General features: G+C 35.2%; 5 protein-coding genes across 6 annotated transcripts; 2 read left to right on the forward strand and 3 right to left on the reverse strand.

Annotated features, from left to right (window-relative positions):
* Positions 1 to 865: 865 nt before the first annotated feature.
* On the forward strand, positions 866 to 4361 carry LOC109186632 (deoxyhypusine synthase-like). 2 transcript variants are annotated; one of them, XM_019336701.1, is made up of 9 exons: positions 866 to 959; positions 1071 to 1331; positions 1800 to 1967; positions 2574 to 2792; positions 3192 to 3278; positions 3442 to 3574; positions 3653 to 3888; positions 4104 to 4196; positions 4227 to 4361. In XM_019336701.1, the coding sequence occupies exons 2-8, from the start codon at positions 1113 to 1115 to the stop codon at positions 4188 to 4190; spliced, it is 1149 nt and encodes a 382-aa protein (XP_019192246.1). In that variant the 5' UTR covers positions 866 to 959; positions 1071 to 1112; the 3' UTR covers positions 4191 to 4196; positions 4227 to 4361. The 2 variants fall into 2 exon arrangements, with proteins under 2 accessions (XP_019192246.1, XP_019192247.1); XM_019336702.1 differs by having other exon boundaries at positions 959 to 975.
* An 872-nt stretch (positions 4362 to 5233) lies between these two features.
* LOC109186631 lies at positions 5234 to 10028 on the reverse strand. Its single transcript, XM_019336700.1, has 7 exons — positions 9734 to 10028; positions 9465 to 9597; positions 9083 to 9186; positions 8746 to 8917; positions 8478 to 8615; positions 8158 to 8386; positions 5234 to 8080 (listed from the first exon to the last, which is right to left on the reverse strand). Exons 1-7 carry the CDS (start codon positions 9802 to 9804, stop codon positions 5613 to 5615), a joined length of 3315 nt encoding a protein of 1104 aa, XP_019192245.1. The 5' UTR covers positions 9805 to 10028; the 3' UTR covers positions 5234 to 5612.
* Positions 10029 to 11775: 1747 nt separating this feature from the next.
* On the reverse strand, positions 11776 to 13694 carry LOC109186723 (probable phospholipase A2 homolog 1). Its single transcript, XM_019336834.1, has 5 exons — positions 13646 to 13694; positions 13455 to 13607; positions 13262 to 13301; positions 13019 to 13138; positions 11776 to 12239 (listed from the first exon to the last, which is right to left on the reverse strand). Exons 2-5 carry the CDS (start codon positions 13569 to 13571, stop codon positions 12061 to 12063), a joined length of 456 nt encoding a protein of 151 aa, XP_019192379.1. The 5' UTR covers positions 13572 to 13607; positions 13646 to 13694; the 3' UTR covers positions 11776 to 12060.
* Positions 13695 to 14792: 1098 nt separating this feature from the next.
* LOC109186724 lies at positions 14793 to 17816 on the reverse strand. The gene is made up of 3 exons (XM_019336835.1): positions 17687 to 17816; positions 16568 to 16771; positions 14793 to 15254 (listed from the first exon to the last, which is right to left on the reverse strand). Exons 2-3 carry the CDS (start codon positions 16747 to 16749, stop codon positions 15068 to 15070), a joined length of 369 nt encoding a protein of 122 aa, XP_019192380.1. The 5' UTR covers positions 16750 to 16771; positions 17687 to 17816; the 3' UTR covers positions 14793 to 15067.
* A 3139-nt stretch (positions 17817 to 20955) lies between these two features.
* Positions 20956 to 23664, forward strand: LOC109186720 (DEAD-box ATP-dependent RNA helicase 36). The gene is made up of 6 exons (XM_019336832.1): positions 20956 to 21632; positions 21772 to 22094; positions 22451 to 22654; positions 22738 to 22819; positions 22965 to 23063; positions 23267 to 23664. Exons 1-6 carry the CDS (start codon positions 21015 to 21017, stop codon positions 23420 to 23422), a joined length of 1482 nt encoding a protein of 493 aa, XP_019192377.1. The 5' UTR covers positions 20956 to 21014; the 3' UTR covers positions 23423 to 23664.
* The last annotated feature ends 220 nt before the right edge of the window (positions 23665 to 23884 follow it).

Below are 23884 nucleotides of genomic sequence, written 5' to 3' on the forward strand. Positions count from 1 at the left end.
TCTAATGTGTTTCTTGTATGTATGTAGCGTGTCTGCTCAATCGATAAATTGTCGTCGGTGAGAAACGTAAATCTCACCTCCGTCTCTCATTGCCTTCTGAAAATTAAAAAAAGAATTGATAATAAAAAGATACTCATCGATCTTCTTGTTCAAAGTCTATTTTCATATCTTGATTCGGAGATCAACCTTGCAATCGACGTTGGAGTTTGTGGTTTTTTACGGCTACTTTCCTCCTGGAATGCTCACACGCTGTCACAAGGTGACTTTGATGCCAACTTTCTTGGTTTTCAGGCCATTGACCTTCACTGTCACCTTAGTCTCCAAATTTAGTGTAAGTGGAAAAGTCTTATTTGATTTCAGCTTTTAGATATCTCTAGCGGGGTGAGTCTGCTTTGAGGTGGAGATTGTTGTTTTCAGAGTGATGGTGTTTTTAGTAGACTTGCGCCTCTCTATGCTGTATTGAGAGACGACGAAAGTCTCACGTGCGTCTCTCCCGACCGACGACAGTTTGCCAATCAATGAAACTTACCTATCTCGTATATATAAGTACAAAAAACACATTTGACAATTAAATTTTACCTATTTGTGCCCAACTTTCAAAAGCTTCATATTTTTGTCAAATTTCTTTATTTTTTACCTATTTCTATCATTAACCCCTTGGACATCTCCCACCATTTTCTTTATACATGACAATTATTTTTCTCCACATTATTAATACAACAATACTTATTTATCTTTAGGTGATCACTAATCACTAATATATATAGCCCAAAACAATAGTGCTATTGCTTGTTTGCCAATAGCCTTAAAAAAAGCCCCAATACAAATATCCATCAAATAGCCCAACTAAACTCTGTAGACAATAGACATACCCTTCTCCGCTTCTCAGCTTGTCCAGTCTCCAGTCTCTCCGTCTCAGCTTGTTGCTGTTGAATGATTGCTGTCTGTTCAAGGTTACGGTAAGATTCGCGCCATGTGAGTTATAGCCCGACCCGAACTCTAAAGCCTCGCGTTTTGAGAACGCAACACACAGTCGCAAGTTTTCAACTTTATTCCTCGCTTGCTTGCAGTGCTTAACCTTCTTCGCTCAATCACTCTCTGATGTAAACACAATGGGAGAAGCTACCAGAGATCAGAACCGAGTTATGGACGCCGTACGAGCTACAGTGTTTAAGAAATCGGAGAGCCTCGACGGCGAAGGCGGCTGCACCAAAATTGAGGGCTATGATTTCAATCGCGGCGTTGACTACCCTCAGCTATTGAACTCACTGCTCTCCACTGGCTTCCAAGCATCCAACCTTGGCGAAGCCATCCAAATTGTTAACGAAATGGTTTGTTTCATTACTCGTAAAAAATGTTTTTTTTTTTTTTTTTGGAGTTTCTGTTGGACTGTTTATCTCTGAATTTTTGCCCACAAAAGCCGAAATTCCCTACCAATTCCCACTGCCAGGCTCGATCCTGTGTCCCTACACATTAATCAATTGAGTTACCCGTGCGGGGTTTAGCTCTGAATTCTGCACATAAAAGTTGAGAGCTTCATTACTTGCTCAGGTTTTGTGACATTGTCGAACTTTTTGCATAGCAGCTGGATGACTGTACATGAGATATTTATTTCTAGCATTTTACTGATTTTTGTTTTAAATTGCAAAGTCTGAAATTTTCCTACAATCAATATAGTGAAGAGTAAGAATTTAAGATAAATGCTTTGTTTTATTTTCAGTAGTTTTTGAAAGTTTAGTTTAAAATCCATTGAGCCTTTAGTTCTAATTGCTGAAGTGCTTGCATTTGGTTTTGTGAAGCTTGATTGGAGGCTATCCCAAGAACCCATAATGGAAGATTGCGATGAGGAAGAGAAAGACCCTGCTTATAGAGACTCAGTGACTAGCAAAATCTTCTTAGGCTTCACGTCCAACCTTGTTTCTTCTGGCGTTCGAGACACAATTCGCTATCTTGTTCAGCGTCACATGGTGAGTAATGTCGAAAGCGAGATAAGCTACTTGGTTTTGTCTCTGTGTTATCATATTGCAGGGGACTTAATTACAAAACTTCATCGTCATCAAACAAATTATTCTTTTTCTGTTACTTGCCATGTTAGTTTACCATACCCCCCAGGTGCTTGTCTGTGACCTGTGTCTCTAGATATAATCAACACAAATCAATTATTTTGATTCATTCTAAGTAGTTGTGCTTGCCCCTCTAGGTACTTAAATGGAGCACTAAATTTGTTGAGCGAATATGTTTTAACCTCATGTTACTGTTTTCTTCTGTTGACTGACATGATAATTTAGCATTTGATTCCACCCTTCTTATCTTCACCGTGCAAAATTTTCTCACCCTTACAATTTAGAAAACAGCTGTTTAAGTTGTAGTTTTGGAGTCGAATGTTTTAGCATTTCTCAAAACGTTGTCAATGAAGGTGGGGGTTAGAATTTAGTGTTCACCGCCTCTCAGAAGAATTATTTTTACATAGGTTACTCTGATAAGAGTTAGACTTCACTGCCTCTTAGTAGAATTATATATTTTATATGCATAGCTCATAGTATGATATAATGCATCGCTTTGCCTGGCTGCAGGTTGATGTAGTGGTTACAACGGCTGGTGGTATTGAGGAGGACCTCATAAAATGTCTTGCACCAACTTACAAGGGTGATTTTTCTTTACCTGGAGCTGTATTACGCTCAAAGGGATTGAACCGCATTGGTAATTTGTTGGTTCCAAATGACAATTACTGCAAATTTGAAGACTGGATCATCCCAATTTTCGACCAGATGTATGAAGAGCAAACCAAACAGGTATTGGTCTTTTATGGTACACAAAATATTAGCCTATGAAAATTATACTAAAGAATTGAGCATTAGTTGTTTTTTAGCCTACTTTGGTCATTAATGAATTTGCTGAAAAAGTTAATTTTGATTGAGTTTTTAAATTTTTTCATGATGAGTGCTACTTATGTTCTCTACTATCTTCAAAACAAAGCATGTTGGTAAAATTCTTACTCAGTATTCTTAAATCCACATCTAATTGCTTCATATTGAGAGCATCCTTTTGGTTTCTTGGTGGACACTTGATATGCTTGAAAGATATCTGATTTGCTAAACCTTTGTCTCCCCCCATCATTGTCTCCTTTGTCTTCTTCTTCCTCTCCAATGTTTAAGTAATAAAGACCATTTTTTTTCCTTTTTGCTGCACAGAATGTATTATGGACACCATCTAAAGTTATTGCTCGCCTAGGGAAAGAAATTAATGATGAAAGCTCGTATTTATACTGGGCATACAAGGTACCTTTCCAATTTAATTCCATTTGTTCCATCTGTTGAACAATTGTTCCTCAATATGTGCAATGGGAATAGGAAACTGTAGCTGTTTATTGGAATGTTCACTGTTTATTGAAATTTCTTCCTAAGTTTTAATTATGTTATGCTGATTTTCTTTGCTCCCCAGAACAAAATTCCTGTCTTCTGTCCTAGTTTAACTGATGGCTCTCTAGGCGACATGTTATACTTCCATACTTTCAGAAAGGAAGATCCAAATAATCCAGACCACAACCCTGGTCTAATCATTGACATTGTGGGAGGTAATTGATCTTTTTGCTTGCCCCTATAGAATATTGATTAATTAAGAACAAATTGATAAGTGACTAGTCCGTTACTAGATATCAGGGCCATGAATGGTGAGGCTGTTCATGCTGGTTCTAGGAAGACTGGAGTGATTATCCTTGGCGGAGGGTTGCCTAAACATCATATTTGCAATGCCAATATGATGCGCAATGGTGCAGATTATGCAGTCTACATCAACACGGCCCAAGAGTTTGATGGAAGTGATTCTGGTGCCCGTCCTGATGAAGCTGTGTCGTGGGGAAAAATACGTGGTGGAGCAAAAACAGTGAAGGTTAGGAATCTTAAGTACTTAAGTATAACAAATCATTCTTGAAATATTTTTACTGCCTTGTTTGGAAAAGCCTGATAGAACTTTTCTTAAATCCCATTGTTTCTTTTACTTGCTTGTGATAAAAGTAGATGGCAGTACTTTAACTCATACTCCATGTTAGACTTCAGATTGAGTGGTCTAATTTGTTGTATTCTATTGGGTTTGTCTTGCGCCAGGTACATTGTGATGCAACCATTGCTTTCCCCCTTTTGGTAGCCGAGACATTCGCAACTAAAGCTAAAAATTCCACAGTCAATCAATAGGTGGCAATATATATATATATATATATATATATATATATATATATATTCACATTAAGGCCTTGTTGTTGCATAGCATAGATTTGATTCGACAAAACCACTTGTTGCTAATTTATTTCCTAATATTGTCATTTCTTGGACTTTGCCGTTGCTAATTTATTTTGAGGGAACTAAGAGCATCTACAACAGTTTTTTTTTTTTTTTTTTTTTTTTTTTTTTGGTATTTTCCTCCTGCAAATGAAGTTCTTTGTGGGGCCCAAGAGAAAAGGAGAGAAGGAAGCTCTGACTTGCGCGTGTGGCACAATATTTGCGCCCAGTAGGCACGTGCTACTTCAAAAATCACTACTATTGAGGATGTCTTAATTTTCCTTGCCGGGCAAATGTGTTTTTACTATTGAGGATGTCTTAATTTTCCTTGCCGGGCAAATGTGTTTTTATCTTAAAGAAGAATTCTGAGATGGGACTTTTTGGAATTTAAACAGTATGTGTATCTTGATTGTTTTGGATGATATAGTCAATATATGAAACATGCTTTCAAACTTTCTGTTACATACAAATATAATTTACATTCAAGTATTTTCATGTTCCCAGCTATTATTCATCTAAAGCTATTGAATTGTAGTCTGTAGAGCATAACATGCTCTCTCTTGTGATATTTATGTACTCATTTATTTATTTAGTTCTGAAAATGAATGTAACTCAATTGTAAATTTGCAATTATTTCATCTAACAAATATAATTTAATAAAGTTTTAATCACAATTACAATATCCAATAACAACATATCTAAATAAATAGATAGACCGACTCCAATTCATGATTGAGGTCAGTCTTTTAATCTAATGTTCTAACCTAATGTCATCAAGTTAAGTAGTTAACCTTATGTTAATAGAACTCATGCCTAGAATCCTGTCTCCGGAGTTTATAAAGATTAACAGATAATATTAATCTACGATGCATAAAACCTCAGGGAGTTGTACTACAACTCTACAACTAAATCAACTTTGTCAAGTTATTGGGACATAGAAGCCAAAAGTTCACTACAAGTTTCATTAAATAAAATACATCCATTTATTTCAAAAGGAAGACCCAAATATAGGAAAGTCTACGTGCCGATCAGCACCATGCTGATTTGCACCAAGTACAACACAAAAATGCATGTCTAGTTGCACTGGTGTAACCTACAAAGCTTTTATGGTTGTACTTGGTGCAAATAGACACTGTGCTTATTGGCACCTTAAAATTTCCCATGATTTATACAACAAAAGAACCATCATCTTTAATCAATCAAATAATACAAGAGGAAGAAGAATCTCTGTGCAAAGAGTAGCCTGTTTCTGTTTCTTTCAAACCAAAAATTCTTTTATCTGCAAATAACAAATAAATTAAGCAACCTCCATGTCTGTATACTATCAAACAAGATTACTCACTTACGGTTCATCCGGAGGGACTGCAATTGAGCGGCAATATTTTCATAGTCTGGAAGCTTTGGATGAACATGACTAGGTTTCTTTGTACTGTCCTCTCTAGCTAAAGTACTACCACTTGATCCAGATGCCTTGGGAGTTTGCGTGTTACTTGATGATTGTGTTTTCCTGTCAAAATGGGATGCTTGTTCTGTTGTTGATGTCTTCCTTTTTTCTTCATCCAAATATGTCTTGGACTTGGAGACTGGTCTTCCCAAGCTATGCTGTTCATGATATACCCATTGGCCTGAGGTTTCTTGCTGCGACTGGATTTCTTGTTTTCCAACATCATAAGATTTCCGAGTATCTTTTTGCTGTTCTTGCACTTCAGCAGCGTAAGATTTCCTTGTGGGTTTCTTGGTGTCTTGTGCTTCATTGGATAAATTCTTTGTACTTTTCTTGAGTTCTTGTGCTCTGGCCTCAGAGAAATTCTGGGAAGATTTTCTTTCTAGACTTGAAGAACCAGATGTTTCTGACTTGATATGAACCTGGGAAGAGAAGTTTGTTTCTGAACTGGGAGGAGAAACTTTTGTCCTTCGAGAAAATTGGCTAACCACGTGTTTTCTATTTATGTTGGGTTGTTTGGGAGATTCCACTTCTGAATCAGTGGAATCAAAATAAGTAACAGAACCTTTTGACCACCTTGGTTTTGTTTCAACCTCTTTGTCCAGCTTCATAACATCTGGTTTCCTCCTGTCACTTGAGATCTGCTGAGAAAGTTCTTCATCAGAACTGTCAGTATCAAAATCACGATGGGAGGTTGTCATTCTTGAGCTGGATTTGCTCCCTTTCTTCATACTTCCAGAATGGACAGAGCCCAAAACACTTTGAGAAGCAGTAGACAGTGAACTCGTGGCAGAAACCTCTTCAGATTTGTCAAATGAAGAGATTTGATGAGTCCTTGTATATGGAGGAGTAACATAGCCCTTATGTCTAAGACCGCCTCTTAACTTTCCAAAGTTCAATTCATTCACATAATCAGAATTAGATTGAGTTGACTTCTCTTCATCATCTATCCATGCATCAGTTGAGTGTGACAAGTGGGCATTGTCCTTGGCTCCATCTGCCACTGAGAGCCTTGAATGGGAGGACTTTAATTGGTTTGTTCCGTCTATTGAACTGAAAAATAATGATTCATCATTTGCATAGTCACCTTTCCTATAAGCATCTACCGAGTCTTTCTCATTAGATGAATGTGACAATTTTTTACTCTCAGTTCCACCAGTTTCACTAGATCTTGATCCATGACTCTGGGAGCGCTTCCTGATAAGCTCAGGCTGGTCCATATCTTCAGTTTCAGAGCTCACGCCATCTGAATCATCAAAGGTTGCATGGACAAAATTCTCTGCCTGTGGTTTTCCCCCAGATGCCTCCTCCAAGAAACTTTTAGGGGACTCAGGAGGTGAGTATCTTTCTACAAAAATTTGTGATGTCAAAGTAGAGTTTTCTGGCAACTTGCTGGTGTTCATTCTAGGGCTCCAATTATCACCTGTTAAGGAGGGATGAGTAGGCGATTTTCTTTCAGGTGATGGAAAATAAAATTTGGACTGCTGGTCATCATATATGGATTCTGTATGGAAATTAACAGCATCTTCATCATCTGAGCTAGATTTATCAAAAACTGCAGATACCACATCATAAGAACTTGTCTTCATATTTCCCTGGTAAACACGCTCTTCCTCGGCATTAGCAAAAAGGTCATTGCCAGCTTCATATACAGGCTTTTGGTTGTGATTGTTATCATCATACCTTGAAGTGCTTGAATGAGAAGCACGAGGAACATTGTTAACTTCAACTGTTGTCCTCTCTTCTCCAAAATAGTTCACGTCTTCCTCATAGTCACTCATGCTTTGAGGTTCAAATTCACCAGTGTGCTTATAGGAAACCTTTTTTGCTTGACTATGCTCTTCTTTTGATAAGTTTGTCTCTCTAGACCTATCTGGTTCTCGAGGACTATGTAACAAGTCATTATCAATTGAAATTTCAGATCTTGGAGAAGCCTGTGAACCTGAACTCCTTTCATTATCACCATCATCATGGTAAAATTTCCTACTAGCTTTCATCATATTATCATGTTCAGAACTGCCAACTTCATCTTGTAACCTAGAATCTCTACGAGTAAAGGATTTATCTGGGAAATCATGATGGCGCCGTTCAGCATTCCTTATTGAAGCACCAGAATATGCCTGCTGTTCATCTCTTTCAATGCTTACATGAGACCTCTTTGATTCGGTTTGGTACTGCCCAGGCATCCTTGAAAGTTCTGCAGCCGCTCTTGCAGCCATACTTGCACGTTCTGCAGATTCAGCAGCTGCCTGTGCTGCAGATGTAGCATCCTTGAATTCCATATTCCAACTCTGCCTACCCATAGAGAAATTGCCATTCTCGGGAAATGATTGCCCAACTTCATTCATTTCAGACCTAAACCCTGATACAGGAACCAACACTGAGGTAAAAACCTAGATACTGTATGCGCAAACTCACTAATGGCTAGATTAAAAATACCTGAATGTCTACGTTCAAGTTGAGAAGAGGAAGAAAGCACTGTGCCACTAGTGCCACCTTGTGAAGCAAAACTAGGGGTTGTCATTGGGGATCCTTTTCTCTGCTCTGAGACATTCAATGATTCATTATACACCTGGCTATAGGTAGGTGGAGTTCTGACTTCTGAAGATTCAAAGCGAGGAGGATCTTCAAGCACCTTACTGGGCTTCTCGAAAGTATTTGGTCCATTCTGGTCAAGCATTTGGAGAAACTCAGTAATGACACAGAAAAGGAATTGACCAGAGTCCTACCTCAAGATAGTTTTTGATGAAATACTTTACCAGCAAGTCACTGGGTGGTAAATCTGATTCTCCAAATGAATTAGGATCCCATTTGACACCTTGCTCCTCAGCAATTGCAGTCAATATTTTAAGCTTGGTTTGCCCATCGGGTGCTTTAGCAGATAACTTCTCAATCAACTGGAAGAAAACATGACAAAATCAGTGAAGCTTGGTTGCTAACTTTACTATGCAAAACTAATCAGTTCACATTATATCACATGTTAAAAAGTTGAAAGGGGAGTACATCACAGGTAAGACATGAACTTACAAGGCGACTAACACCACAATCTGGACGCAGTTCAACAGCTCCAGTGATGAATCCACTCCCATATTTTACTTTAAAGTGCTTCCGGACATCTATAAGTTCTGGTATGTCTCCACATCTTGGTGATGCAAATACTAGACTTGTAATGGCTTCCTTCAGGTCGATGGGACAGTTTCTGTAGATCAAAACAACATTATGATTTATGAAACCTTCAAGAAGTCACTATGTCACTACAGATTAACTTTCCCTACACTACCACATGGTTTAACTTTTGATCAGTTTCTGGAAAGATTGCAATAATGCATTTTCCCACACTACAAGATGGCATATGTTTACATACTTTTGTGATTCAATAATAGGCAGGCGTGCCACAATTAACTCGCAGTATATCTCTAGAAGATCATATGCTGCCATCATCTTCTCTTCCCTAACAACATGTTCCACCTGCAAATTCAAGGACAAAATAAATGAATCTAAACCTTAATACAAATTATGTTGACCAGACCTTTACATCACTAGTCAATGAATCCCTTTGTTTTACGAAATATCAAACAAAATCAGAAAATAAAGGAATCACAAACGCATCGCCATCAATAAAACGACTGCACAAGGTCCATATACGCTAGATTAAATGAAATCAGAAGCCAACTATTCACACACACACATACACACAGAGACAAAGAGAAAACGGTGACTCAATAAAATGAAAATATGATAATTACGCGGATTCGAGCCGTTTGGTTATGCCCTGATTCAAGCAACTGCGCCAGCTCCCTTTTCATCTGCTTCACTTGCACTTCCTTCTTATTCCTCATTAACTTCAGTCTCGATGATGCCAACTTTAGCGACGTCTTACTGCGTGTATATATCAGCAACCACATTCAACAAAAATCACTTCAAATCAAATTTAACCACAAACTCAAAATTACGTAAACACACATCAATCATCAAACTAGAAACTGAATTTTACAAATAACAACAACAAAATCACCATTTAGCAGAATTGAAGCTTTTCGTGAGCTTCTCTTTGGAACTCCGCAAAAAATTACTCGATTTCTTCATGGCTTCGAGACCGTAAGTGATTCAAAGAAAGAAAGAAAAAAAAAATCAAGGAAATTAAGAACTGAATTCGTGAATTTGATGAACCGTATATATAATCTATAATCTAATTGATCAACAAAAAAACTTTCGGAAAAAAAATGGTAAAAGGAAAGAATTAAAGGCGAATTTACAAGGAAAGAGAGAAGGAGATTCGTTGGAGTGTTAAATTGAAAGAAGGATGAGTGGACTTTTAGTAATCTGCGTCTCGAAGAATACCATTTTTAAAGTGGTGGGACAGCCAATGAAAGAAATATAAAATTAAATAAAAAAATATTAACTGCGTGTAAAATTTTACAAGTTTCTGTGTGTTGACTTGACTGAGTCATGGGCGGAAGGATCAAAGAAAGACGCTATGACAAAAGGAGAAAGCCGGAAATTGAAGTGAGAATAGGGAGAAGACGAAACTCACGAAACTCACGTTAACAAGTTTGGAATATGCATATTCCACTCTTATTATTATTCTTATTCCAGGATTGCTCCGTAATTAATCATTCTTAAACTAGTAAAGTTTATCATAAATTAATTAAATAAAAATATTTAATGTAAAAATTTATGTTTATTTAATGATATCTACTCCGTATTATTATGGTGGTTGATGTAAATAATTTGGGTAGTTGTATTTCGCCATCAAAGAAAGTGAAATTATGGCTTAGCAGTGGTGTCCTTTACAAACTGTCAAACATAAAACGACGTTTTAACGTGAACAGGTAAAGTCGTTTCAGGGTAATTTATATCGTGCACCAGGGCACACATTGCATTGTGCGCTCTGGTGCAAAACAATGTCGTTTTGTTTTTTGTTTTTTGTTTTTAATTTTGTTTTTCCGTGTTTGCTGTTAACTTGTTAAAAAAAATTATGTTTTGAAAATGCACATAATTATATACTAAAATGTACATGATTGTATATGAGAATATACATAAACTTTTAACTGTTAAAAAAAATAGCGTATTCGAAGGTACATAATTGTATAAAAAATTTAAATAATTATATAAAATAATATACATAATTGTATAACAGAATGTACATAATTATATAACATAATACACATACACTCTATTGCCGCAACTCTCCACACAACTTATCAAAACGACATCATTTTGAGAGATGTGAAACGCACAGTGCTATATACACCGTGGTGCAGGATATAACGATTGTCGTTTCAGCCACCAGAGCCGAAAAGTAGAAACACACGTAGCACGTCCGAAGGTTCCATCAATTATTGCTTAACGCGCTCTGCGTCCTAATCCTATAATGGAATATACGAAATCAAGTACCAATCATGATTATGCCTGACCATTAAGGGTGGTTTGGTAATTGGCACCCTGGTATGACTTTTATTATCATCTGGGTTCTGTGGGTTGTAGAAATAAATACAAAATTAAGTTATATGTGATAAAATCAAATACGATTATATATATTCATTTATTTATCTTTACTTCTTCAACTAACCATACAAAAACATATTACGGACTACGGAGTATAGTATTGTGAATCATGAAATTGTATTCTTTTTAGAATTTAGGCACAATCCCTTATATTTTAATTTTAGGAATAAAAAAATATTGTTGTAAATGAATAATAATTCTAAATAAAGAGGAATTGAGAAAATGACAGTTGTTATCCTGGTTAATTGTTATAGAAAAATAATTGATTCAATCCTTACATTATAGGGTTGGGATCATGGTTTTACTCTAAAGTTAAAATAATGTCTTAAGTTTTTAATGTGTGATGATACCAAAATAAAAATTTGGTTATAATATGATGATCCCATAATTTTGTGGGATTTTTTTTCCTGTATCAAACAAGTATTAATTCAATTATTCCAGCGGTGAATTCCTTCCCACAATTTATCAATTCTTACATTTGTGATTTATGTTGTAGCTAATGAGCCTAACCGACTAAACAAGAAAATAAACCACAAATAAAATCAGGAGTTACATCAAACTTCATAGCAAGCAGAGATTGAATTTGTGGAGTCCCCATAAAATACACTAAATAATCTTCTACACTCAAATCAAGCTATTGTCCTAGAATAAGAAGATAAATTCAAACAAAAAAACAATAATGTTTCTAGAGAAGGAGATTGACAATGAAAGTTTTTATAATAAAAAAACTCTAAATTGTACAAAATCTCGATAAGAATTCTTATTCAAGTCATCAAACATGATCTTGAAACAAAAGAATTAAGTGGTATACGTATATCTACCCAAGAAAGCTAATCAAAGTTCAGTCTTCATGTTGTTCAACTGACTAAACAAAATGGCCATGTCCATACCTTGTACCATTGTTGGCACGGCTGTATCATAAGGACAGTCGCTAGAAAATCCTTCCTTTCCTGACTTATGTACTGTCTGTATGCACTTCTTGAACTTCTCATGGCATTGGACATTTGTCAAACCTGAAAGTTAAGAGCATCTAAGTAAAGAAAAACATTAATAGTAAATATACCAAACAGTGTTGGAAAGCATTTTCCACTCAGTAAATTGCACTATCATTAGTTTGGGAGAAGGCATATTCATAGTTATAGAGTATGATTTAACAATTGAAGTGTATAATTCGAAACTGCAAGAACACATCATGGAACCAAATGGTTTTCCTTGCTGTTTATCAAACATACAGCATGCTACAAATTCCAAGTACTGTAATAAAAGCATTATCAAACAGGAAAAGAGATTACTCCACAAAATTGCAAAACCCATTGTCAAAGCTCAAAAGTCGCAAAAATGTAAAAGAAACAAATCATGATTTTCAGTTGAAACATTGAACCAAAATGAACACATGCCTAAAACAGAGAAATAACTATTGCAGGTTTGCAATGAAAAGCTAAGTACAACAAACAATATAAAATCCTGCAGACAAAGCTTACAATAACTCACTCAAATTTCAAGTGATTCAACTGAAATAAACAGCATCACCAGAAACATAAAGTGTTGTGTAGGTTGAATCTAAAGTTAAATGAAGGCATGTGCCCAAAAAAGAAGGTAAATTGAATGTACTTAACAGTAGCATTGTGTTTCAGAGTACAAATGAGGTGTAGAGAAACTATAATAGACAATTAGGCCACTTTCAAACTAGGAATTATAGAATAGAGCCCTAGCAATGCTAAGTTGTAACAATTTTTTTTTTATAATCTAATGTGACAAATAAATTATCAATAGACTGGAAAGCCAACATTACCAGCTTTCTCTACACATTCATCGTGAATTTCGCAACAGGCATCAAGATCATCGCAAGGTTTCTCCCCTGGACATCCAGTCCAGCCTACTCCACAATACTTCCCATATTTAATTCCAATCGCTATTACAATTTTCATAAAATGTAAATAAAATTAGAACTATTGATCATTCACATAAATGTTTTAAAAATATATAAACAGTCCATGTCAATATAATCAAGAGATTGAAGGGAACGGAGAAATACAGCCACAGTTTTCCGCAATGCACGTTCTACTGCATCCAATCTGTCATTCACATCAAGCATCGAAATTCTTAGAAATTTTTCTAGTAACACAACATCTGATTCATGAAAGTTGTACCTCCTCCCGTTGTGAATGTACCATGCTGATGCAGCGTGAATTTTTGCATAGCATTATGATTTGGTTGGTGAGAATTACCTGAGACTTGTTAGCTGATTCGGCGGTGGAAATTATAAAGGTGGAGAAGACGATGATTGTAACGAGGAATGAGCCGGCGGCACCTTTTCCGATGAGAAGTCCGGCGTGCCACTGCATTTTTTGTTTTCTTTTGCTTCTCCTTCGCTCTCTCTCTCTCTCTCTCTTTCTCTCTTCCTCTCTCTCTCTCACTCGTTTGCTTAGACAGTTAAACTTCGCCGGCGGATTTGTATTTAGACTTAGACAGTTAAGCTTTGTGCAGAAACTTCGCTGTGTGTTGCGTAGCAGACGCCTTCTGATTGGTGGATCTCGTTCTGATTTTGATGAGTCGGATTGACCCGAATGAACTACCGTTACTGACTGAGGGTAAAAATGCCATTATACTTCTCAGCATTTTTCTCATTTTTTTCGTGGTAAATACAACCATGCAAACAAAACAGGCCACTAATATTCTAATCAAATATGTATTTGAATTTTATTAGATAATAATAAATAGTAAATTTAATAAAATTTGACAATAATTTAATTACAAATTATTTAGAGGCCAACATGTCTATTAAACATCAAAATATGCAAACTAATCATGAAAAATTATGAATGTTTAAAAAAATATTAAAATATCATGATAAAATAATTATCATAATTAGATATATACTTAGGCTAATTGCACCGGTAAAAGAATATGATAATTATTCATTACTCACTATTATAAACAACAAATTAAAATATACTAGAGATCCTCATATTAAATATTGTCAAATTATTTGCTAAAATTATAGCCTAGAGGCAATTTTTTTGTTTGAAAAAAAGATCAAATATGTCACTAAATTTTATTATACAAAAAATCAATCAATTAGGTTTCTAAACATTTAAAAAGTATAATTAAATCATTAAACATGTTATTTTTATCAAATAAATTCAACAACCAAATTGTCACCGGAGATGATGCCAAAACCGAAATAACATATCATTTACTAGTTCTTGAACATTATTGCCTCAATATAACATGTTAAGGGATGTAATTGTACTTTTTAAAAGTTAAGATACCTAATTAACTTTTCAAGTAAAGTTTAAAAATGTATTTAACTAATTTCTCTAATTTTTATTCAGAATACTATTTTATTACTTGTTTATCTATATTTTAATGTTAATTTTTTGTATAAATATTTAATTTTTATATTAAGTAGACAATTGTGATTTGTGAATTGTCCTAATAAGTAATAACTAATTTTTGACCCATCCAAATATTAACTTCACTTCTCAAAACGAATAAAAAAAATTCAATGTTACCAAGAGCCATTGGTTCAAATCGAAAAGACTGAATTATTTAAACACAAGGTGGGGAGTTCAAACTCGCAGTCGCATAACATTTTTGTTACTTATGATAGTTTCAACATCAAAACATATTAAGAACACCACTACATAGTTCATCAACCTAGGTGCCTCTGACTCTGAGGGTAGAAAAATTGGCACAGATTATTACAGCAAACAAATTTAGTCACTGATTTCTCAGCTTCAAAAATGTTTTGGAAGACAAAACCTTGCAGTATTGAGTGCCAGTCGCTCAGATTATCCTAACCAAGACAGAAAGATTGTGGTTACCCAGCTGGTTCTTTTCAGGGATAGTAACCGGTGAACGTAAATCCCCTTCCTACTATCTCTCCAGCACAATACCATGCAAAGCATTCGAGGCCGAATAAAGCAGCTGTGCCAGCATCCTCGACCTTCAATTCGTGCCTATTCTTCCATGCCTGCTTGACATAATCAACTTCCTTCCAAAAGGCCTGGTTACGGCTGGGGATACTGAAAAATAACAGATTTAAGAAAACATCTATCGTTAGCAAGTGATGCAGTAACCTATACAAAACTTTCCAGCTTAAAAGTATGCCATTGAGCTTTGTTGCTTCAGCCATTTCAAATAACTGAACAGAGGCCATCACATTAAACTTAAGAATACTGAAACTCAGCATAATGTATTTGTGGTTCTCTGGGAGGGAAACAACAATTTTGGAACACTAGGGACACAGAAAGATGTTCATAGTCCCTTAATGAACTCCAAAAATCAACTATATTATTTAAATTTTCAGCCAGGTACTGGAATGTAGTCAAATATATGCAGTTATGGGAAAGTAAGGTACTCAATCAAGAATGGGAGTTAATGCACAATATTCACCTAGTAAAATAGAACCATTACATAAAGTAGTTAAAATGGTGATACTTTTTTTTTTTTGTTTGGATATTAGGGAAGGATAATGACAAAGCAAAAAGACTGAACACATCTATGTCAGGCAATGCCAACAATGTCAGTAAAAATGAGTGGCTTCAGTGCTTCACGCCTTCAAGGGAATGGTTAAAATGGTGGTACTTTGAAGCAAATAAAATATAATCTATAGCATAACAAATTTTAACCAGTGGAATAGAATGATGAGATGGAATTGTCTCTATAGTCTGCGATGCTGCTTTTGTCATATTGGATACAACAGCTGTGTACAACTTAGTTGCATGGACTACTCTTGTGGCTATACCGCTATACTGCTATAGCGGAGTTAATTAACACAACGTCAACTCCATTGGTTAAACCCTAATCCCTGAAGATCATGCTAGCACAGAACAAGAGTCCTCTTGAACAATTCTCAGAAGAATAATTTAATGTCTTCAGTCAGCAGAAAACTACTTAAAGGGCAAGTATACAGGTTAATTTAGTCAGCCTCACAATTAATGACAGCTTCTTCAACTAAAAATCCATACACCCCGCAGAATAGTGTGTGTGTGTGTGTGTGGGGGGGGGGGGGGTGGGTATTCATCCACACTGAAATTTCACCAGCACTCCGAACAGGCAAATACTGAATGAACCTCTTTTCTTTCCAAATAGTCAAATACAAAAGAACTTCATAGAAAAAAGCTTGTATTTTAAATACCTCAGAAATCAAAGATGCCCTTAGAAATGGAAAAAGTATAGCTCACCAGAAGTCAAAATCAATCCACTCATACTAATTTCAACTTGCAGGTTAAAACAAGAAGTGCAAAGCAAGGATTGGAAATCTCCAATTCAGCAATTCTCCATCAAATCAGTTAAACTCAGCATCCAGGCTAAAAATAAATATGCAAAGAATCACCTGGCAAGACGAGTGTAGAAGAGCTGTTTAGATAATTCATTGCACTTTTCCACAGTGGATGGCTCCACAATATACTGCTTGTTCTGATCCAATGTCTGTTTGTAGATAGCACAACTATGCTTGGTAATAAACTGTTTCGCTTGGCATGCCTTTGCTTGCAGTTGATGAAACTTGGATGCCATTAATTCTTCTTTTTAAAATATCCTAAAATTGAAAAATAAGTTACAAAGGTCAATTGAACAAAATACTATCTGGATTTTGGCCATTTACTATGACAAAGTTGTACACTAGTACCAACTAGGGATATTATATAAAATCATGGCGATTTAGATATCAATAATCAATTAATACCAAAAATGAATTTTGGTACCTCATAGCTTCAAAAAATTAAATAGATGTTTTCAAACAAAACAATGAGAATATGAAAGGGAGTAGCCATATGATAAGCATTGAAGTGTAGCATACTTCTCGCAAATTTTTAAAAGAAAGTCATTTCACAAGGGAAAGAACACACAACACACACACGCGTGGGCGGAATTGCTACTTCATTCCTGGGATCAACTGAGGCTAATTGATTTCCGCTTAACTAAAGACCTCACATTCTTCAACTTTCATATAAATTGGAAGAGGCATGGATATGAATTATCCTGTTAGATTAAATGTTTTATTTCTCTAACTGCTCGCATCTGAAATTCTGAATTAATCCAGTGATACAGTCACATTAGAAGACGGCAACACTTTAAGCTCCTTCCGACTATCAAACACTACAATAGACAAGGCCAAATAGAAACCATGCAATCATCGATCAATTCAATCATTCCACTTAACACCCAATTCACGGATCAGAAGGAACATCATCAATCAATTCAGTCAACAGGTATAGACTATAGCGACTGACAATTCAAACCACGATCCACTTATCAACATAAGAACATTGTACAGATACACAGTTCGACATCCACGCACGAATGTCTAAATTTGTAAACAATCAAAAAACGCGAGATCTGGGAATAACAACCTGAATACAACGTAGAAATAAAATGCAAAAATTAATAAATAAAAGGAATCAACGAAAGGGAATCGGAGCATAGGGATACAAATATGGAGCTTCCGACTTACCGGAGTATTGGTCAGAGAAGACGGCGAGGATTTGCTACTCCCGCCGCTGCGCTGCGTCTATTGACTCTATTCTAGAAAGAGGCTTTGAAGGGAGAAAGGAGAGAAATCAAGAGTATCACACGCCCAATGAAACTTCGTATTTCTACTGTTATACTTCTCCTTTGTTTTTATAAAAATACGTATATATTTGTAGAATCATAATTGCCCTAGTCCATCATCAAAAAATAATAATAATAATTGCCCTAGTCCTACATGACTAAAGTCAAAACTATGCATCTTGAGTTATAAAATTATGCACTTTAAAATATAAAATAATGCAATTATATTTATACTGATCTACTTTAAACTATAAAAGTGACACACATTAACTTTAAATATATGCACTTTAAAAATAAAACGACGCAATTTAATAAGAAAAACAACACATCTTAGGGCTTAAGCTATTAAAAATGCACCTAAAACTTTAGACTGATGCATCTTAAATTATAAAATTATCGTACCTTAAGCTTTAAATATACGTACCGTATAAAGAAAAACGACACACTTTAAGTTATGGAAAAACACACCTTAAAGTTTTAACAAAAAATTCACCTTAAGTTCTCAACTGACTATTGACGCACCTTAAACACATAAATCATGCACCTTAAGAAAGAAAACGACACACCTTAAGTTTGACCAATATGTAAAAATACCAAATTTAAAAAAAAAAAAAAATCTTCAATATGGGCTATTGATTTTGATTAGATCAAGAGTTAAGATTAAACTCCATCTTTTACCTGAAGATTATTACCGCATTTGATCTCTAATATATACACCTGTGTGTGTGTGTGTTACATGTATATATATTTCTATTTAATTTGATTTGTTATGTATTATATAATTTACAACATGATTCATTATACATTGTATTGTATACATAACTATTGTATTTTGAATATTATTGTTGCATACTGAACTTCTTTGGCATATGATTCATTAATTTATAAGTAATTTATTAAAATTTCAAATATTTGTTATGCTTTTTTAATGTTAGTATATAGCAATGATATATTAAATATTTTAAAAAGTGTCATGGAGAAGTTTAAACGAACCAAACATGTTAATTAAATTATTAGGTAGTTTAATTGTTATGTTTCAAACATGTTAATTAATTTTCATTGTAAAATTATTCTCATCAAATATACTTTCAAGAAATATTTCCCCATGAATTTAATTGAAGGGAAAGTATCAAATGGAGAATGACCTCTAAGATTTACATGGAGTTTCGAGTAAATTTACTTTGAATTGGGATGAAGTGTATAGTTAAATTATGATATAACCTGGTTAGTCAAAAATTCAATTATTAAAAAAGAAAAAAAGAAAAAAAAATAATACGAGTATATTTTGATCTTTTAAGTTTGGGAGAATGGTCAAATAGACCCTTTAACTATACGTCAAATTGTAATTAGTCCATAAACTAAGAAAAACTTCATTTAGATACTTTAACTTATCACATTTATGAAATTAAGTTAATTAATAAGTTACTGACATGATAATTGAACAAGGTAATGGATCTATCCCGGTGTGTCTAATCTATCAAAGCAGTCAAACAACAATCAATAGTAAAGAACATGTAAAACAATTACAAAAGCCCGCACATTAAAGCACCAATCGTTATGCTACGGACCCGTGTCCAGCATGCATTGTGGACACGGTAACGGTACCGTTAGTGGCACCGTTATCTTCCACCATTTTTTTATTTTTATTTTTTAATTTCAGACCGCTTCGTTATAGGAGCATATGTTTATAATTTTATCACTATATGTTCATAATGTCAGAGCTCTGTGCTCATAATTCCATAACTGTACATTCATACTTCTATAATTGTACATTCATAATTCCGTAACTGTACATTCATAATTCAATAACTGTAAATTCATAATTTTCGAAGCTCTATGTTCACAATTTTAGAGCTCTATGTTCATAATTTTATCAATATATGTTCATAATTGTAAGTTCATAATGTTATAGCTCTGTGTTCATAATTCCACAATTGTACATTCATACTTCCATAACTGTACATTCATAACTCCGTAACTGTATATTCATAATTCAATAACTGTAAATCCATAATTTTCGAAGCTCTATGTTCATAATTTTATCACTATATGTTCATAATGTCAGAGCTCTGTGTTCATAATTTCATAATTTCATAATTTCATAACTGTAAATTTATAATTCCACAAACGAATAACGCCGTTAACGACGAGATGTGTGTGTGTGTATATATATATATATATATATATATATATATATATATATATAAACTGGAATGCCGTCATTTTCCCTAAAAACAACGTCGTTTTGGACTCGTGTCCACAATGCATTGTAAACACGAGTCCACATCATAATTTGCGTTAAAACATCACCTCACAACGTCACTTATTAGAAAACTGTTTTTATCATTATTGTAATCGTTACAAGTTTATATTATAAAGGGAAAATGACACTTTTTCTCCCTATGTTATATGCTTATAACACTTTTTTCCCCTAAGTTATTCATGCATCCACATTTGCCCCCTCAATTATTATAAAAGTGGCAGTTTTTCCCCCTGATAATATTAAATGGACATTTCTACCCTTAAAATAAATATTTTATTTATTTATCTTCTTCAACAAATTATTGCTTATACCTAGGGATGACCACGGTTCGGTTCGAACTGAACCGAACACTATAGCAATCAAATAAAAAAATTTCGGTTATAATTCACAACTACTAGTAATAGCTTAAATTTAGAATTATAATATTTGCAAATAGTGTATGTTTTTTTTTTTTTTTAACATTTATATTGACTTTCACATATAAGTATATATAATCGTGATTTGGTTTTTATTTTAAATCGTCGATTCACGATTTCGGATCCAATTTGAACTGTTGGTTCAAATTTTATTTTAAAATTTTATTTTTTATTTTTAAAGTATTCGAAAAATTCAAAAATTAATGTATTTTATTTTTTCAAATCGTGGTTATAATTTGTTGGAAAAGAAAAATAAATGAAATATTTATTTTAAGGGTAAATATGTCCATTTAATATATCAGGAGAAAAAATTGCCACTTAAATAATTTAGGAGGAAAAAGTGCTATAAGTATATAACACATGGAGAAAAAGTGTCATTTTTCCTATTATAAAAACTAACCGCATATAAAAGGAGGACACGCTCAAATTCTTGTACACATAACTCATAGTAGTTCTAAAACTACTTTCTATAATTATCGCCTATATAAATTGCACACTGTGACACCAAAGAGCTCGCGTCCGAGAGATCTATCAAATCAAAGAGAAAAAATATGGACGAGCAAGATATCACAATCGGCGAAAATTTCCCTTTATTTTCGCGCAAAAAACTATCGCATAAACCCACAACCACCAATTCCGCCGCCGCCCCTCCCAGCACCGCCGCCGCCGAAAACCCTAAGAAGCTCGACAAGGAGAGCGACTCCAATCCCACCGCCACCAACCACATCTCCTTTTCCGACTTAGGCCTCTCGGAATGGGCCCTCCAGACCTGCAAAGAGCTCGGCATGAAGAAACCTACTCCCGTTCAACGCCACTGCATTCCCAGAATCCTCGCCGGCCAAGACGTCTTGGGCATCGCCCAGACCGGTAGCGGCAAAACGGCGGCCTTCGCCCTTCCTCTCCTCAACCTCCTCGCCCAGGATCCCTACGGAGTGTTCGCTCTCGTCGTCACCCCCACCCGGGAGCTCGCGTGCCAACTCGCCGAGCAGTTTCGCGCCCTGGGTTCCTGCTTGAACTTGCGGTGCGTAGAGGTGGTTGGAGGGATGGATTCCATCAATCAGGCCAAAACTCTTATGCAAAGACCCCACGTTGTAATAGCTACTCCCGGAAGAATCAAAACTCTGCTCCAACAGAATCCTGATATTCCTTCCGTTTTCTCCAAAACCAAGGTAATTAATGTCCATTAATTGTAATTGTTATGAAATGAAACATAGATTAATTGTGATTTAAATGAAACATAGCTCATATTTATATGCACATGTAAACATATAAGACATACACTCATATTGTTCTTTTAATTCGGTGCAGTTTCTAGTTCTAGATGAAGCTGATAGAGTTCTAGATGTTGGTTTTGAAGAGGAACTGAAAGTAATTTTCCAATGTTTGCCAAAGAACCGCCAAACTCTGCTATTTTCTGCAACAATGACTAGTGAATTGCAGACATTGCTTGAGCTTTCTGTGAATAAAGCGTATTTCTATGAGGCATATGAGGGGTTCAAGACTGTAGACTCTCTCAAACAGCAGTATTTATTAACTCCATCAAACATTAAGGAAGTTTCTCTTTTCTGTGTTTTGTCCAAAATGGAAGATATGGGCATTCGATCTGCCATCGTATTTGTTTCCACATGCAGGTACTATCTATTTGGTGCTCTTATTCTGTCGTTTTACTTGTCTTCTTATTGTTTATATCGAGGATCAACAGACAATGCCTGCGTAGAAAAGTTTTCTTTTCAGATTTGATTCATTTATGTAGGAAATTGCTAAAAGGAATTTAATACTAAACACTAACCTGGGGTCTAATCTTGAAAAGAAGATAGTGTTGTAGAAGAAAGAGTTTTATGCTCTAGTCTTGAAAAGAAGATGAGAAGATAACGGTATTTGATCTGGAAAATATTAACCTTTTGGAGAAGTATGCTGACCTTTAACTCTCTTCGTGATCACTTCTTTATGTCGGAAAAGTCACAGATGCTGTTTTGTGGTTGAGCAGGACTTGCCATTTTTTAAGCTTGTTATTGGAAGAACTTGATCTGGAAGCTGCTGCATTGCACTCGTTCAAGTCTCAGTCTTTGAGGCTCTCTGCACTTCATAAATTCAAATCTGGGAAGGTCCCTATCTTACTCGCAACTGATGTTGCCAGCCGTGGTTTAGACATTCCAACAGTTGATCTAGTGATAAATTATGATCTCCCAAGGTTGTAAACTTGATAAGATCTCGTAATGTTGCCAACAATGATGTAGCAGTTCCTTATGCTGACTTGCCATTGTTCTACTACAGGTATCCACGCGATTATGTTCATCGTGTTGGTAGAACTGCAAGAGCAGGTAGAGGAGGGCTTGCTGCTAGTATAGTTACAGAGGCAAGAAGTCAATACACTTCTTCTTTGACAAACCTTTTTTTTTTCTCCAGATTTTTAGCGTAACACGAACTTTCTTCTTTTGCTTTGTATTTCCTCTGTTGAGTTTTGACAAGTTGCATATTTGCGCTTTCCCGTGATACTGCAGTATGATGTGGAACTACTTCATGAAATAGAAGCTGTCCTTGGCAAACAATTGGAGGAGTTTGAATGCAAGGACAAAGATTCTAATGATAATATCACAAAGGTATATGACTGTTTTGTGTCCATAACACAAATATTCGGCTAGTCCTGCCTTGTCCTAATATTCTGATTGCTCGTGAAGTTAATCATACTTTTCTTATACATGCCTTGAATCTCGAAGTGTTTGAGATTGATTGATCTTCATGTTTTGACAGAATTCAAAATCTAGGATTTTTGCTGCAACTTTCTGAACTTAGTTGTTTTCAGGTCTTCAAGGCTAGGCGTGTAGCAATAATGAAGATGATGGACGATGGGTTTGAGGAGAAAGCAAAATCCCGAAAAGCTCAGAAACTTAAGATGCTAGAAGAGAAAGGTTTGTTAAAGAACAAAAAGCGAAAGAGAGATAGAACTGGTATGCACTAGAAGAATGAATGCTTATAAAGGCAAGCAGAATGGCAATATCTTTTTCCTTTTGATTTTCTTTATTATAATTTTTGTTGTATTTTTGTTTCTTAGTCTACATCATAATTTCATTGTAGCTCATAGAATGACATAGTGACATACTGCATCAAGAAAATTCATTTACATTGTTAACTTGAGGAAGACACATTAGCCCTAATGAACACATTATGAACATCATATGTTCCTTGGTTACCTTAAAAAAATCAGCTAGCCACTCTTGACTCTACCATACACTTTAAGTATATTAAAAAAATAAAAATAAAAATAAAAGTGTAGAATATGGATCTTGTTTGGCAGATGAGAGTTCATGGGCTGGAAAGGGGCCTATCAAGGGCTAACTATAGGCCTATTATTTCATGGATCATGGTCCCCTTATAACATAGACAGTGGCAGTGGCATCAGTTATATTAATGCCACTGTAAT

The sequence above is a fragment of the Ipomoea nil genome, unplaced genomic scaffold (assembly GCF_001879475.1).
Source record: "Ipomoea nil cultivar Tokyo-kokei standard unplaced genomic scaffold, Asagao_1.1 scaffold1407, whole genome shotgun sequence".
Taxonomy (NCBI): Eukaryota; Viridiplantae; Streptophyta; class Magnoliopsida; order Solanales; family Convolvulaceae; genus Ipomoea; species Ipomoea nil.

Bases quoted from the DNA above. Each gene is read 5' to 3' on its own strand.
- LOC109186631 (XM_019336700.1), bottom strand. From the start codon at position 9,804: ATGAAGAAATCGAGTAATTTTTTGCGGAGTTCCAAAGAGAAGCTCACG. The intron at 8,616-8,745 runs GTAAGTTCATGT...GTTTTCTTCCAG, and splicing joins ATTGTGGTGTTAGTCGCCTT to TTGATTGAGAAGTTATCTGC. The intron at 8,081-8,157 runs GTATTTTTAATC...TTCCTGTATCAG, and splicing joins ACTTGAACGTAGACATTCAG to GGTTTAGGTCTGAAATGAAT.
- LOC109186724 (XM_019336835.1), bottom strand. From the start codon at position 16,749: ATGGCATCCAAGTTTCATCAACTGCAAGCAAAGGCATGCCAAGCGAAA. The intron at 15,255-16,567 runs GTGATTCTTTGC...GTTATTTTTCAG, and splicing joins TTCTACACTCGTCTTGCCAG to TATCCCCAGCCGTAACCAGG.
- LOC109186632 (XM_019336701.1), top strand. From the start codon at position 1,113: ATGGGAGAAGCTACCAGAGATCAGAACCGAGTTATGGACGCCGTACGA. The intron at 1,968-2,573 runs GTGAGTAATGTC...GCCTGGCTGCAG, and splicing joins ATCTTGTTCAGCGTCACATG to GTTGATGTAGTGGTTACAAC. The intron at 3,279-3,441 runs GTACCTTTCCAA...TTTGCTCCCCAG, and splicing joins ATTTATACTGGGCATACAAG to AACAAAATTCCTGTCTTCTG.
- LOC109186723 (XM_019336834.1), bottom strand. From the start codon at position 13,571: ATGCAGTGGCACGCCGGACTTCTCATCGGAAAAGGTGCCGCCGGCTCA. The intron at 13,302-13,454 runs GTAATTCTCACC...TGTGAATGACAG, and splicing joins AATCAGCTAACAAGTCTCAG to ATTGGATGCAGTAGAACGTG. The intron at 13,139-13,261 runs GTATTTCTCCGT...AAATTGTAATAG, and splicing joins CATTGCGGAAAACTGTGGCT to CGATTGGAATTAAATATGGG.
- LOC109186720 (XM_019336832.1), top strand. From the start codon at position 21,015: ATGGACGAGCAAGATATCACAATCGGCGAAAATTTCCCTTTATTTTCG. The intron at 22,820-22,964 runs GCAAGAAGTCAA...GTGATACTGCAG, and splicing joins CTGCTAGTATAGTTACAGAG to TATGATGTGGAACTACTTCA. The intron at 23,064-23,266 runs GTATATGACTGT...AGTTGTTTTCAG, and splicing joins CTAATGATAATATCACAAAG to GTCTTCAAGGCTAGGCGTGT.